Raw genomic sequence first — 16193 nt, 5'->3', positions numbered from 1 at the left:
ATTGTTTTGGTGGTGTTTGTTACTAATGTTAATTAATTTTTTGGTGGTGTTTGTTACTAATGTTAATTAATTTTATGAAGAAAAGCACTGGGCATTATTTTTCCAGAAGAAAGTATTCTTGCATCCCTTATTGCTTTTTATCTTGAAAACATGTTGAATTATTTGTCTAGGGTTTCATAAATTCATCTTTCTTCGAAAGCATCATCAGATTGTTAATCTTGCATTAAAGTTAGGTTTTCACCTTACTTTTTCCCTTAACACTCCCCTCACCTTTCATGTCTTTCCTTGTGTTTCCTTTTTTCTGGTAATTGTACAGGTCTGCCTTCACTAATTGCGTTTTCTCCTGGATGTAGAAGTTCATCTTGTCTTCTTAGGTACATTTCAAAAGATTATTATTTTTATTTATTTATTACTATTTTTTTCTTCCTTTTGAAAATGTATACTGCATAATAGTTTAAATCAAATATCACTTAGGTAACTCATGAGAAAGCTTGCATGATAAATTTTTCCTTTACTGAACTTCAGATTAAGTCATGGGATTTTGATAATAGGTACCAAGGAGATCTCTTAGTAGATTCAGTTGTTGACTGGTTTGCAACGACTATACTTGGATTACCTCGCATTTTATACTATTCGAAAGAGTCACTGGTAATCTGTTGTACTGCTTTATGCTTTATAAATTGATTTTCAATGGAAATTCACCTTCGATTTCATTATCTTATAATTCCTTTCTGTTATCTGCATTAATTGTTGATTCTTAGGCACTTTTTTATTTTAAAATACTGTGGCATGCGTGCGTAATTTTTTTTCTTTGTTGGTATTTGTTTGCTTGCTTATGTGTGCTTTGTTAGCTACAATCTATATCTTCCCTGTATTTATAATCTTGTATATGTATCTGTGTGTGTGTGGGGGGGGGGGGGGAGTGTTCTTGCAATAAAACTTGTTTGCTCGAGGCAATAGAGTTATCGTGCTCATCTGTCAGCAAGAAATATTAGCTTAAGGTGTTGAAATTCATCTTTCTAGTATCACATTCCCTTAGATACTTCAAGCAGTTTATCTTATATTGCTTGGGTGTTTTGACTTAGACATAGAGGTCATGCAACTATGGTTACCTTCTGTAACCTTCTCTACAAATTCATCTCTAAGGTCCTAGCGAATAGGCTAAAAAAGGCTTTACCTTCTCTTGTGAGCGAAAATCAATCTGCTTTTATCTCGGGCCATAAAATCTCGGATAACATTCTTCTTTGTGAGGAAATTGTCCATGGTTTTGATAGATCCGCTCACTCCCCGGCCGTGTTCCTTAAGGTAGATCTCTACAAAGCCTTTGACTCCATTTGTTGGGACTTCATTAGCGACATTCTCTCCATCACGGGTTTCCCTCCCCCTTTCATCCACTGGATTGAGACCTATATTTCCACCCCTCGTTTCTCCATTCTTACCAACGGCTCCCCGGCGGGATTCTTCCATTCCAAGGTGGGAATCCGCCAAGGTTGCCCCCTCTCCCCCTATCTTTTCTCCCTTTCCCTAAAGGTTCTCTCCCACATCCTCCAATCCAAAACTGACCAACTTCTCATATCTCCCATCCCCAAATGTAAGTCCCTAAATCTTTCTCACCTTGCTTTTGCGGATGATCTCATGATCTTCTCTAAAGCGGACCACCTCTCCATATCTTCCATCCTCTCGGCTCTCTCCCTTTTTCAATCCCTCTCGGGCCTCCACTTCAATCTTGACAAATCCACTATCTTTCTCTCTGGGGTCCCCGACCAGGTTCATGCTTCCCTTCTTCAGCTCTCGAGCTTCAACCCCGGTTCCTTCCTTGTGGTCTACCTCGGTCTTCCTCTCGATCCCTGGTAAGCTCACTCGTCACCATTGCCTCCCTATGCTCGATCATATTTGCAAGAAGCTTCAGCTTTGGAAAGGCAAGTTCCTATCCTTTGCTGGCAGGGTGATCCTCATCCGCTCAGTCCTTCAATCTTCCCACCTCTATTGGTGCGGAATATTCTCCATCCCCAAATCAACAATCCAGGCTATGGAATCCTTGTTTTGTGCCTTTTTGTGGAAAGTGTAGGAATCCTCTTGATTCATCCATCTAGTTAGTTGGTCGTCCTTATGCTGTCCTATTTTTGAAGGAGGCCTAGGTATTCGCCGGGTCTCTGAGGTTAACATGTCTTGCCTTCTCAAGCTTATATGGAGAATTGCCTCAAAACACAATTCCATTTGGGTTAAGTGGGTCTATTCCTACCTCCTCCTGTCCGATTCCTTCTGGACTGCTTCTTTGCCTTCCAATCCCTCATGGGTCTGGAGGAAAATTATTTTGCTGCGTCCTTGTGCCATTTATGCTATTTCTACTTCTATTGCTTCCAATTTGTCCACCTCCTTTTGGCTTGACCGGTGGCATCTGATGGGAATTCTCTTCAATAATTTTTGTCCCCGCACTGTCTATGACACTTGTATCCCCAAATTCAAGCCCCTGTCCACTTTCATCTTGAATGGCTCTTGGTCCCCGGCACCCCTCCCCATTCTCACACAGGTTTGGGAGTCTCTTCCCTTTATATCTAGTTCCTCTTGTGACCTAATAGTTTGGTTGCTTTCCCCCACCAAAACCTTCTCCACTTCCTCAGCTTGGAACCTCCTCTGTGCGATAGCCCCAAGCTCCCCTGGCCCCCTCTGGTCTGGTTCAAAAACTTCATCCCCCGTGACTCCCTAACCCTTTGGAGAGCTCTTAACCTTGCTCTCCCCACCCAATCCTTCCTTTCCAGCTGCCATATCCCAGTCAACCCTAGTTGCATCATTTGTTGGAACAGTTTGGAAGACCTAGATCACCTCTTTTTTTCTTGCCCTTTCTCCGGATTGCTCTGGGGAAAAGCCCTAGCTTCCATTTGGCCCTGTTTGAGGCATTCCTTTGGGTTTTCCCGTGATTGGCCTTGGATTTTGAGAAACTTTGCAGGTACCTCCATTTGCGATCGGATTGGTGAGCTAGTGTACTGTGCCTCTATCCATCGCCTTTGGTGGGAGCACAATCTTAGAAGATGGACTTCCAAATCCCGCTCTATAGATTGGATTTGGATTGCCATATATTTTGATGTTTCTTCTAGACTGTTAGCCATTCCCCATCCCCCTCTTGATGATACCCCTAGGAACAGGCTCATTGTTGATTCCGGGGCTTTTCTGTCTTCTTCTTAAAGACCTTGTATTCTTGTTTCCTTGTCTTTAATATATTATTTATTCATCCAAAAAAAACTATGGTTATATAAGAGGCCTTGAGAATAGTTCTGAGGTCTTTTGACAGTAGATGAACTTGTATCTCTTCTTGCAGTACAAATGGAAGCTGACTTGTTTAAATAAGGAAGGTTCTACAAGGCACCACATGGTTTTCCTTCTTTTTTTTTTTTTTTTTTTTTGGGGGGGGGGGGGGGGCAAGGTTGTGGGGGAGGAAAAGTGAAATATTTGATAAACAGAGAAAATGGGGAGAATGAAGAAGAAAAAGAAGAGAATATGAGGGACCTCATCATGTAACCCAGGGTTTGGGCCAGTCTTCAGGATCCTCTCAATTAGAACCAGCAGCACTAATAGGATTAAAACCTTGCTGTTTAGGCCAACATCTAACAGGGCAGCAGCAAATAAGACTCCAAACACCTCATGGGTAAAGCTAATTTGAAGCCTAAGTCTTAGGTTAGGTTTAGGGTAGTCTAGGGTTAATTGGGAAGGGGTTTGGGGTTCAGCCAGATTAGGTCTAGGCTGGAATTTGATGAAAAGAATTCTGTTTAAACAGAGAGGTAATGCAGAATTATACAAGCTAGGATTTGTATGTTTTAGGTTTAGAATTAACTCTAATTTTATTATATGATAATTTCAGAACTAATCCCTTAAGGCTAGGGTTCAAAACTGGTATCCTACTTGGCTTCTGACTCTTAGTTAGGGTTCGGGTTATGGTTTCAGGGGAGGTAGAGAAGATGTAAGAGAAGGTAATCCTAAAAGGGTTTAGCGTTTGGTTGAGGGGTTTGGGAGCTGTGAGAGTTTCAGTGGAACTAGGTTTAGGGTTACACCAAGGTTTGGCCGTTTGGGTTGGTCCAATTGGATTGAAACCAGGAGGGATTGTCGCTAGAGTTAGAGGAATGATGTTCCTAAAGTTTGGGACAGATCTAACGGTTAGATTGCCATAGGTCTGACCTTGAATTTTAGCATTTTAGGTCTAAGAAATTTGCAGAAAAATAGAAAAAGGGTGGTAGGAGCATTAGGGTTTGGGAGGGTGGCTAAAGGTAGGGAAGGATGAAAGGCATGCTTGTCTAGGCAACAAGACGGCCGCCTGTTGCGCCTAGGCGGATGCTTTGACAACCTTGATGGGTAGGGGTTGGGGAATGTCTGTACTTGTAGAGGATGTTCCTTGAAGAAGTTGCAGAAAGTCAGAAGCTTCAATGGCTCCTGCAAGCTTTGGAGAAGATGAAGATAATCTGAATTTGCAGAACAATAAGAAAACTTCAAACCCAGGTCGTGGGGCTCTCTCCCTTGACTCCAAGTCTTCCTTTGCTGATTTTTGTTTATTTATCAAATCTGCTTTTTACAGAAAAAGGGGGGGGGGGGGTGCCTCTCTTTGATAGCCTTAAGTGCCCATGGCTCTTTCTTCCTCATCCTAGTTTAATTTTCCTTCAAAGTAAGGATATAGTACCCCTTCATAAGCTTTAATACTTGATCCTCATTTTGTGCTTCCTAGTTTTGCTGCACAGCCATCTTAACATCATCATTTCTGGAACATAGATTTGCTATATGTCACTATTTAACTGCCCAGCATTTCAATCATACAACATAGCAGCTCAGACAACAACCTTAGAGCTTTAAAGAAATGTGTTGGTCATCCAGTACTCTGGTCACCTCTCCCCATTTCATCCATCTAACTTTAATTCTTTGTGAAAGATCATCATCAATGACACGTTTGTGTATGATAGACTCCAAATATCTGTACGGTCACTTGACAGTGTCTTTTGATCCTCAATTTTCTCTATGTCTTCCATCTTAGTGTGACTAAAGTTGCTTCTGTACTCTTGTCTTTGATCTACTGATCTAAATGCCCTTGGTTCTATGGTCGATCCCTGCATCTCTAACTTGACAATAATCCTTGCTTTTGTCTCATCCACCAAAACTATGTTTTCACTGGAGAGCATACACCACTCTATCTGAAATCTTGGTTATTGGTTAACTCATCCATGATAAGCATAAACATGTAAGGTTATCAGAGCTGAACCTTGATATAACCAACTGTGATTGGGAATTCCTTGCCCTGGCCTCACATGGATCTCATGCTAGTCACCACATCTTCATACATATCATTAATTACTCTATATGGTTAGTTGATACCGTTCTCTTTGCAAGATCATGCTGGACGAAATCCCTAAGAATTCAGTCATAGGTTTTCTCCAGGTTGATGAAGAAAACCATATGGATTTTCTTCTTGCTGGCTCTACGTCTTTCCCTGAGCCTCTTGAGGACGTAGTTAGGTTTTGTTGTTGATCTGCATGGCATAAAACCAAATTTATTCTTCGTGGAATGAGTTGCTCTTAATGGATGGACTTTTTCAATCATCTTCTCCCAGAATTCCATAAGATGACTTATTTTTTTGCTTTTATAGCAATTGACGCTTTGAACGTCCCTCTTATTTTGTAAACTGGAGCAGCAATGCTTCTGCTTAATCATCTGACATTTTCTTGTGAGCATAATCTTGTGAAATAACTTTTATCAAAAAAATGTTGTAAAATAACTTGGTTAACAGATAGACCACATACTCCTAAGACCTTCCATCCTTTGGATGTCGTGCATACTCCCATCTTTCTTAATGCTTCTTTAACTACTGCCACACCATCCTTTTCTATATGTTGTTGAAGTGTGGTATCTTGATGAATAATACAGTTGAACAGTTCGGTCATATTCAAACTATCTCCATTTAGAAATTCACAAATATACTTGTCGCATCTCTTCACAATACCATCATACCTTACCAAATATCTTCCATCCCATTTTACACGTCTTACCTGGCCGAAATCTCTACTCATACCTTTTTCTCATTTCAGCTATTTTATAAATAGCTTTTCCTCTTCCTTTGTGTTTAGTTTAATGTAAAGCTTTTTATATTTCCTATCCTTAGCCATCCCCACCATCTTCTTATCTAGTTTATGGCCTCATCATATCTACTACAATCTTCTGTTTCTTTAGTCTGTTGCAATGTTCTAAACCTCTTTCTTGGTCTTAATCGCTACTTGGATCTCCTCATCCCACCAACGTTAAAATTGTCGTCTCAATTGAGATGTCGAGATGTCAATTGAAATTTCGGTGAAACATGGTACACCATTTTGTCATGTTTTAGTGATGGGTTTGATTTTTGGTGTACAACCTAATTTGAGGACAATAAACACAATGGTAATTTTATTTTTGACTAAAACCTGACACAAACTGGTCTTCTTGATCCGTACATGCTTGGCTGTATGTGGATAATACTAGATCATGTAATTCACCAATTTAAACATGGATATAAAGAAAACATTGAAACTTCCATCAAAATACAAGAACAAATATTGAGAGGTAGTCAAATCTCAATTACACTTTACAATTATGACCCCTTGAAATTCTTGAAATCCCATAAAAATTTTCCAAATTTGACTGAAATCTCATCGAAATATCACAATTTCGTCGAATGAATTTCGTCTTGGACCATGTTTCTTTGTAAGCTTGAGATGTGATGCCTACCCTTTGCTTCCCCTAAAACTTCTTTAGTTCTTTGGCAATCCTTCAATGCCCATCATCGTCCCATTCCATTTTAAGTTGGCGTCCTTTAACATTCATAATTTTCTTTTTTTTTAATCACATTTCAGTGTATGTGCCAAGGCACTCTCTTTTAGTCTCCACCATCTTATCTTAGGGAACATGGCTTCTCTCCTACATTTTTGTACATTTGAGGCACATGTCCAAGACCACAATCTATGCTGGGTAGTAACACACTCCTTTGGAGTACCTTATAGTCTTCACATCTTGTTTCCAAGTTTTTCTGAGTTTAATACCTTGGGACAACATAGTTGCTTTTGCTAAGGTGTCACCTAGCGATGCCTTAGCATTGTGGCAAAAATTTTTGGCACCTATTTGGTATTTCCTTAGTTTTTGAAACCCTCTCCCCCTTCCCCTATGGTTGTTCTGACCTCCTTCGTTTGCCTAGGCACCACGACAATGATGCATGGCACCCAGCCCCCATATACTGGTAAAATAGACATATTATAATAACTTCAGACCATAGAAAAAAATTTGAGGGAAACTCAAGTTTCGACCAGGTGAAAATGGGAAACCTAGGTGGAAAACTAGGAAATTTTGAGGATACTTAGGATTTTTTTTGTGTAAGTTTCGACAACTTTTAAGGAGTATTTAGGGTGGGACTCTGCATTTAAGCTAATTCGAGGATAAAGAACACATTGGCTGTATTTTGCTAAAAAAGTCAATGTAGATATGTCATTCAATGTACATAACATCAATGTAGAGTTGTCCGAGAAGTACACTATAAACTTAACTACTTGAGTACCTAACATTCAATATATAATTTCTAACTTCAAAACATCAAATACAAAGTAACTGACAATAAAAGGAAAGTACAACTTAGTGCTAAGAGGAGTGCCCTGGTGGATTCATCCAATGAGCTGAGTAGTACTATGCTTGTAACATCCTCTCCTCCAACCAACAAACATAAACATCCCATGACATTTTATGCCTATGGTTGTCAAGGTAATCAACAACTGTAACTTTTTAATTCTAATCATCAACATGCCTAAGATAACCAGTCTGAGGGAATACGCAATTTTGATAGGGAAGTCCTGATGGAGAGGGTATTTGGGAAAACATGTTTTTTTTAACAAAAAATTGAAAATCTGGGAAAGCTACGAAACTTGTAGGAAAAAGTCCCAGGTTTCCAAGAAATTTCCTAGTCCTAGGTTTCCATGAAATTTCCCATGTTTCCCACGAAATTTGGGAATTTGTTTTTCTCATAAACCAACTGGTCCAGCTAGGTTGAACCAGGTTCGAGGTTTCGACAAGTTTCGACGAAATTTCGATGGTTTCAATCGAAACTTGGGATTTTTTTTGGTCCCCTAGTTTTTTGTTTCAAGGTTCCCAAAATGGATTGAAATTTCCCAAGTTTCGACCAAATTTTGTTCTATGCTTCAGACTCCTTTGTGGTGAATGCAACACCAACTTTATTAGTGGATAATGGCTTGTACAAAAGCATATAAGTTATGAAATGTGCCTAGTTGCAAATTGTTGGTGTCAAATGTGAAGGAGTTGGATTTGGTAATTAAAGAATATAATTTCATTTCATTACAAGCACTTAGCTGAATTTCAAAATGTTTTGACCAGAAAAAAATTCCAGATAATGGTTGTTTTTGTTTGTTTATGTAGACATTTTGATCAGTGTCTGGGAGATTGGAGAAGGAACTAAAACTTTAATTTATTTTCTGCAAATATTGTTGAAGGCACCGGATATCTATGCACTGTGACTGTCGTTATTAGGCCATAAAAATTTGGATTGCAATATCACTCTTAATACATGATTTTTAACATCTTAATGATAGTCTATTTTCTCTCCTTTTATTTGTTAGATTTCAGCTATCCATGCAAAATCCATGATATTCTATCATATGAAACAGAAGAGTTAAAGTTTGGATGCATGCTTTTGTTCAAATGGGTGTCGATGTAATTCTTCCCAGTTCTCTTGGCATACTAGGAGATGCTAAAATTTACCTAGCTATTGTTTACAAATTTTTGGCTTAATGGTTACATTTCAGTTCATGACCCGCAATGGGTATTAATATGGGGCTTTATTTCAAATCCAGGGACAAAATTTCCTTGCAAAGAGTGCTCATCACAAGGTAACAAGTCATTGACTCTGCCCCAAATTCTTCACTTCTCATGCATCGGATTATTGTCTTCTGCAATTTTTTGATACTTGGAATTCCTTAATGTTATTAGTTGTAGACCTTTTTCACAAATTAATTCTAAAACAGCCAGTCCTCATTGATTGCTCATTTTGCAGTGTTAAAAAGGTTCTAGTTCTTTGTAATGTTTGAACATTATGGGATTCATTTTTGAAAATTTTCTTGACAATAGGTTCTTTCTGCCATGTGGAGGTATGACAGGGTTAAATTTACTGACTCAGGGGTCATTTCTCTGCAGTGGCCAAATGCCAGATTTAGTTGCCCATCTGCAGGCAGGTATAAAAAAATTCCAAATTAGCCTGCAGGTAATGGGCCAAATGAAGGGAGCTGGGCCACCTATTAGTTTGGCAGTGGAAATCAACACGATGTTTTAGAAAGTAGAAACTGCAGAAATCAGGTGCTGGGTTCTAAATAAATTATCCGACCTTGCAAACATGAATCAGATTAGGCTAAATTCTGGCTAGAGGAATACAAGTATAACTTAATAGTGCAGTCCTAGTTAATGTGGTCAGTTTGGTAGGTGCACCTGGCTGTTGCAGCTTAAGTTTTGCTCAAGCTTTCCAGAAGAGTTGCTCCTCATCTAGTAAACCTTACATCTTTTCTTAATTTCCAGTACTAGCAATTACTACATCTAAACTGTAGTGATTCTGAGTTTAGATTGAAATATTGAATAAACACCTATTTTCTTGTATCAGACTGTAATTTCAACTAGCTGGAAAATGGAGATCCGCGAGGTCCACGAGATCTTGATCTAGGTTTGAAACAGTTGGAGTAGAATTCAACTTCTTCATATCAGAATCCTAGACAAAGTAACAATCAACTTCAGTGAGTTGTCATTTTGTGATTGCTTGCCATATTATTAGTGGCTTAATTATCACAAAAATCTTTTTTTTTTGGATGAATAAAGAAATATATTAAAATACAACACCACGCCAAGAATACAAGGGGAGAATAAAGGGGGATGGGGAAACATGCCTCCCACGTGAGAGGCATGTTTCCCCTTCCATCTTTTATTAATATAGAATTCCTGCTAATTCTTTGGGATAGATACAAATGATAAAGAGGATATAAAAGCACGGTAGGAGTTAGACAAAGAATCATATGAGAAATACTTAGCTATGGGATGCTGAGTACAAGATCTAACTTCTTTTCTAATAGAAATAGGAAGATCATAAGAAGATACCTTAGGGGAAACATTCGAATATGATTCTGGAGTAGGAGGTTGAAGTTTTAACATGTCAACTTTCCCCACTTGCTTTTGTCAATTGTGATTCTTCCTTTGATAAGTCTGCACCTCCTTATTTTGGTCAATTTTGTTTTGGAAGACCTTAGTTGTGTGCCTCACAGGATTAATCTCCCCTTGAACAGGATCCTCACAAGGTTTAGAAAAGGAAGGGGGATAATTAGAGTCCTCAGGTATGCTGGCAGAAGTCTCCCCTAGTTAGGAATCTCTTGCTTAACTTTTAAGTGTTGTTGTAGTGGTGTGTGTGAGTCTATATATGTGTAGGAACGTCTAGATTTGGAAAGAACACCTCTCCAGACACCTCTCCTCTGGAGAGGTGTATAGTAAGGACTAGACTCATAAAAAATGGACATCTATAGGCACTATTGTCCTTCTAGAAGGAGGATGATTACATTTGCAGCCCTTTCAATAGTAGAGTACCCCCAAAAAGGTGCAGCGTAGGCCACAGGGTGCCAACTCACTCTTGTGGGCTGAATTTCTGGCATAACACACACAAACATAGACCTTGGGGGGAACAGTGAAAGAAGAGGCTCCCTGGAGAACATCATTAGCACACTAAAAGTCAAGTATCCGACTGGGCATCCTATTCATAAGGTAAAAATCTGTGAGTATGGGCTGCATAGTATCATTCCAGTATTGGTTTGTGACATTCATGGCAACTATAAAAGAACGAGCTATCTCTAAGAGCTGCATGTTCTATCTTTTGGCCACCCCATTTTGGGTAGCCATATCAACACAACTGGTCTAGTGTATCATGCAATAGTTAGAGATGTAGCTCTGAAATTCTTTATTAATCTACTTGGTTCCATTGTCACTGCGAAGGATTTTCATAGTGGCATTGAATTGAGTCTTAATCATGTTGTGAAAATCTCAAAAACATTTGAAAACTTTATTTTTTTGTTTTAAAAAGATAAACCCATATGGAACGAGAGAGGCAGTTTATAGAAGTTTTAAAGTATCTATGGCCATTGCCAGACACGTCTGCAAGGTCGCCACACCAGTATGAGTCAATACAAATGAAATGGAGTTTCTAGTATTAATGGAAGGTAAATAACTAAAATGAGTTCACTTAGCAAAAATGCAAGCTTCATAAAAAATCTACTTGGTTCCATTGTCACTGCGAAGGATTTTCATAGTGGCATTGAATTGAGTCTTAATCATGTTGTGAAAATCTCAAAAACATTTGAAAACTTTATTTTTTGTTTTAAAAGATAAACCCATGTGGAACAAGAGAGGCAGTTTATAGAAGTTTTAAAGTATCTATGGCGAGTAGCAGACACGTCTGCAAGGTCCCCACACCTGTATGAGTCAATACAAATGAAATGGAGTTTCTAGTATTAATGGAAGGTAAATAACTAAAATGAGTTCACTTAGCAAAAATGCAAGCTTCATAAAAAACTTTTCCTTATTCAAAGATGAAACTAACTTTAGAAAAAACTTTCTTTAGAGTTCCTATAGGGGGTGACCTAATCTGTGATAGCACTGATGAAGATCTAACAAAGCCAAATTAACTTGATGAGGAGATGCAATCGTAGTAGATGTAGATCTTCCAATCGGTTCCAGTGAGATGCAGTCATAGTAGAGTTTCTCAGGATTCGTGGGGTGATAATCCCTATAGTGGTCTAACTTTTTCCATTGAGATCTCCATTCAGCATAACACTGAGCTACAGTCAATTCCTTATGGTTAGTCTCATGAAGTTTTTTCCATAGCTTATAAATCCTTGCATTGTGCCCAACTGTCCAATGTCTCTATAGTAGCCTTCCAAATTTGGGCAATATCCATGGGCAATATTTGGATGCATGGAATTTAGAAGAAACAATATAATGAAAGAGTTGTTTGAAGTCCACTTATCTTGAGAAGTGCTTGCGGCTGTCCGCTTGACCCTAGTCCCCGTGATGGGGTCAATAAATCCTCTTCCAGCAATAGTCAAATACATTGAATGAGACCAAATCAAATAATTCGTCCCATCAAATCTTATTGAAAGAGGGTAAGAGTAGGGTAATGTTCGGAACCAGTCGGAAAAGTAGTATTGTGGGTTGTTTTTGCCATGTTTTCACCCAAAAAAAAAAAAACAAAAGGCCTGTTGTTCTTCAGTCTTCAACCCTTCAAAATAAAGGAAACGTTGTAGGAATCTCTTAAGAAATAATAATAATAAGTAAAAAAAAAATACCTTCAATAATCAACTATATTTAGGTTTTCATAGAGGTAGGATAAGCGACAACATTGATTTGTATAAAATCACCTCAAAGATGCTGTCCTAAAAAAAACTGGGCAAAAAAGTTTTACCGCCAGCGGTAAAAGAGAGGGAGGGGATTGCAGCGGTGGCGGTAGAGAAGGAGAGAGGAGGTTGGCGGCGGTGGTAGAAGAAGAAGAAAAGAAAGAGAGGTGGCGGTGGCGGTAAGTGGGTAAAATGAGAGTCCACAAGGTTTTCTTAATTGATTTTTGGTTCTGATACCATCTAGAGAAAATTGACTTAGGTTGATTGGCATTAATTATTGATCTCAAGCCCTTTATTTATAATGATGTGAAAAATACAATATTACATAATTACCTTCAGAGGGAATAAGAAATAACGAACTGAAATAAAGACAGTAAATTATGACTAAATTATAGCAATATCTGAACCAACCAACAGATAAATTGGTATCAGGTACTCTTATGACATGGATCCGCCCATGTCTATTATGTTCAAGAGGGAGCCTGATCACAGTACTGACTGTTTCATTTATAAATGTCAATTACTTCTCTTATTTTATTATTGTATGAAGTGATTGTCTTAATTTTTAACTATTATAATTTTTCCAGTGGTTCAATAATATTTGTTTTATTTATTCTTTTGGTCCTAGGTAAAAGTTATTTTCTTTTCAAGAACCGGGGAGCGTGCTGCTCCATTCTTGCGTCAAGCCGCCAAGGATTATTGGACTTATGCTTCATTTGCATTTGTGCTATGGCGGGAAGATGAGTCTTCTACTTGGTGGAATATGTATGTCATGTGCTTTTGTGCTCTTATTTTGGTGAAATTCATTTGGTTCAGTACCGTTTTACTAAATAGCATAAGTTCTTTAGTGGAGTAGACCTTTAAATGCTTAAATCAATATCAACCACCCCAAAAGTTTAAATGCATTATTGTGTTTTTGTAACTTAAAAAAGGGCTTTTGCTTTCTTTGTCACAAATTCAATTTGTACATTTTTTTTCTCTTGAACAACTTAACTTGCTCTCTACCCATACTTTTTTCTCAATAACTTGATGCTATGTTTGATGTGTATGAAACCGTATAGTCAATATAAAATTGGACATCTTTTTTTTACATTGTCATGCTTAATTGTTAGTGTTCTGACTCAACTATCAAACTTTTCATTTTACATGAATTCTGTGGTCATAATTTAAAAAAAAAAAATCCTAGAAGATTTCTCTTGCCAGCAGCCAATGAAATTCTTGCTAAGTATCTTGGTTTTGACCTTTTGGTTGAAAAGAAACTGCATGCGACTCTACAGGCTGCAATTTTCTGATTGAGTTTCAAGTTCTGGTCTAAATTGGTACTGTTTCAACATTTTGGTTTTGTATCACCAAAACAGTACATTCATTTTATTTAGAGACCAAATCTTGGTTTAAATGTGTCGCTTTTTGAACAATTTTTTGATATATGTCAACCTAACTGCAAACTCCAACCTTGTGCTTTTGAATGTTTGACTATTCCACTAGCAAACTTTGGTGGGTTCTTGGAGGGTTCTTCAACACATATACAACGAAGATTTTGATATATTTGAGCTAGATTTCTTGAATTCACAGTTAGGGCTGTCTCTCTTTTCACCTAATGTTAATTTTTGCAAAAAATAGGGTAAATATGTGGTGGTTAGGTTTTATGATCTTAGCTCATCTGCTCCTATGGACGAAATTGACATAAATGCCCTTATGAATGAAATTGGACTAATGCAAATGGTTGTGAGCACCCATGGGTTGAGGAATTGGAATAAGATCAGTGAAGTGCATGATTCACTGTAGTAACTGATAGAATATGGAAAGTATTTCCCCCCTTTTTCAAACAAAAAAAGGGAACTCGGAGGCAGTGAAAGCATTATAATATGCAGTCTGATGAAATAAGATGCACAAGTTAGAACCGGACAGACAAGGATGTGAGTAGTAAGATACCCCTGCAAAATGCTAAGGGATCAAGGCCAGAGTAACGGAAACTAGAGAAACAGGGGCTGAACTATAAATACCTGCAGTTCATGCGATGTGCACCAAATTCGAGGGTTTAGTTGTTGGAATATTTCCCTACACTCAAGCTCGCTCTAGGATCCTCCTTCCTGAGAATCAGCAGACTTCTAAGGCTGTAAGTGCCTTTGGGGGAGGGGTTTTGGTGGATTTAGGGTTTGTATGGGTTAGGTTAGGGTTATAGAGGATTCAACGAGGCTTAAGACCTTTAGGGTTTTATGTTAAGGCTTGATACCTTGCTGTAATTATGGTTTCAGATCTGAGATTTTAATTAGTATTAGGTTTTAAAGGAGTCTAGGGTTAATTAGGGGAATTCTAGGATTTGACTAGGTGGGGAATAATGCTGCAGTTAATCTGTAATTTCAGAATTATATTTAAAGAATTTGGGTTTTTAACTTTTAAGAATGGGTCTCCTAGTTAGATTGGAATCTAGAGGTGTCGGCTAGGGTTAGGGTTTGGAGGGGAGGTGGAGAAGGTAATCCTAAACGGGTTTAGAGTTCGGTTGAGTGGTTTGGGAGTTATGAGAGTTTTAATGAAACTAGGGTTTAGGGTTTCTAGAGGTTGAAGATGAATTGCAGATTATTGCAAAACCCAAGGGACTAAGGTGTAATGGAGAAACTGAAAGTATGAATAGGGTTTAGGGGAGGGTGCAATCCTATAGGGGAAAGAAGGGGTTGAATGGGGTAGTGGATCTAGGGTTTTAGGGGAGGGAGGCTGCTGCTACAGTAGGGAAGAAGGGGGAAGGGGCTGAACTATAAATACCGGAGTTGAAGAAGCTTGTGGAAATTGAAGAAAACTGCAGAAAACTCTCTCTTGGAGTTGCCGCAAGATCACTTCTTCTCTAACTTGCCTCCAAACTCAAATCTATTAATTCAAATCAACTTCCTGATTATAGAGAACAAAGGCTTATTTATAGCCTTTTAAAGGAAACACACTAAGACTCAGCTTAGGAAACCAACTTGGATTCAAAGTTGCAATCCGATTCTAACTAAGACTATTACTTGACTAAAGACTTCAACTTATACACGCATTGTATCATATCTCACTCTAGAAGTATCCAATTTGGAAACTAATAGTAAATATGAAATCCCTACAAGCAGTAGACTGAAATTAGGGGACTCCCTTTCAACTTGGGAAACCTACCCTAACAAGAATTCCTTGATACTTAAGTACTTAACAAATAATGACCTAAATTCAAAAACAAAAGTAGATCTGGGGTCCTACCTAACCCTAACTGTAACCTTTGTTGGAACTGTATTGAGGATATTGAACACCTTTTCTTCTTATGCCCCTTCTCCCACTCTCTTTGGGAGAAAACCCTTGCTTCCATTTGGCCTAGGTCGAGGCGCTCTTAATAGTTTTGCTCGAGATTGGTCTGGTGCTTGACAATCTTCTTTGGCTCCTCCCTTTGTGGCCAAGTTGGAAAGCTTGTGTTTGGTGCGCTTGTCCACCACTTGTGGTGGGAGTGAAGTCTTAGGCGATGGACCTCCAAATCTCGATCCCTTGACATGATTTGGAAAGCCATTTGTTTTGAGGTCTCATCTAGACTTCTCTCTTTTCCCCATCCCCGGGTGACTAACTCCCCAAGGAATAGGCTGATTGTTAGTTCCTGGAGTCTCACATCCCCCTTTGGGCCTCCCTCGTGATAGGCTTTGCTTCTCCCCCTCCCCTCTCTCCCCTCTCTCCCCCCTTGTATTCTTGGCGTTGTTGTCTTTAATCTAATTATTTATTCATCCAAAAAAAAAAAAAAAAACATGCTGGACCCAATGACAC

General features: G+C 38.6%; 1 protein-coding gene across 1 annotated transcript in view; it reads left to right on the top strand.

The window, feature by feature from the left end:
* LOC149006668 (DNAJ heat shock N-terminal domain-containing protein) overlaps positions 1–16193 on the top strand; it is a 61694-nt gene that overhangs the window by 33175 nt on the left and 12326 nt on the right. Inside the window, exons 9-12 of the mRNA XM_089165006.1 lie at positions 317–374; positions 552–648; positions 8859–8894; positions 13051–13187. Coding sequence (XP_089021132.1) covers positions 317–374; positions 552–648; positions 8859–8894; positions 13051–13187 — 328 coding nt within the window. The remainder of the gene's footprint in view (positions 1–316; positions 375–551; positions 649–8858; positions 8895–13050; positions 13188–16193) is intronic.

Source organism: Hakea prostrata, chromosome 8 (genome assembly GCF_041222555.1).
Source record: "Hakea prostrata isolate BN-2017 chromosome 8, UWA_Hpros_2, whole genome shotgun sequence".
Lineage (NCBI taxonomy): Eukaryota > Viridiplantae > Streptophyta > Magnoliopsida > Proteales > Proteaceae > Hakea > Hakea prostrata.
The sequence above is the reverse complement of the archived record's forward strand: the minus strand, read 5'-3'. Positions and strand labels throughout refer to the sequence as shown.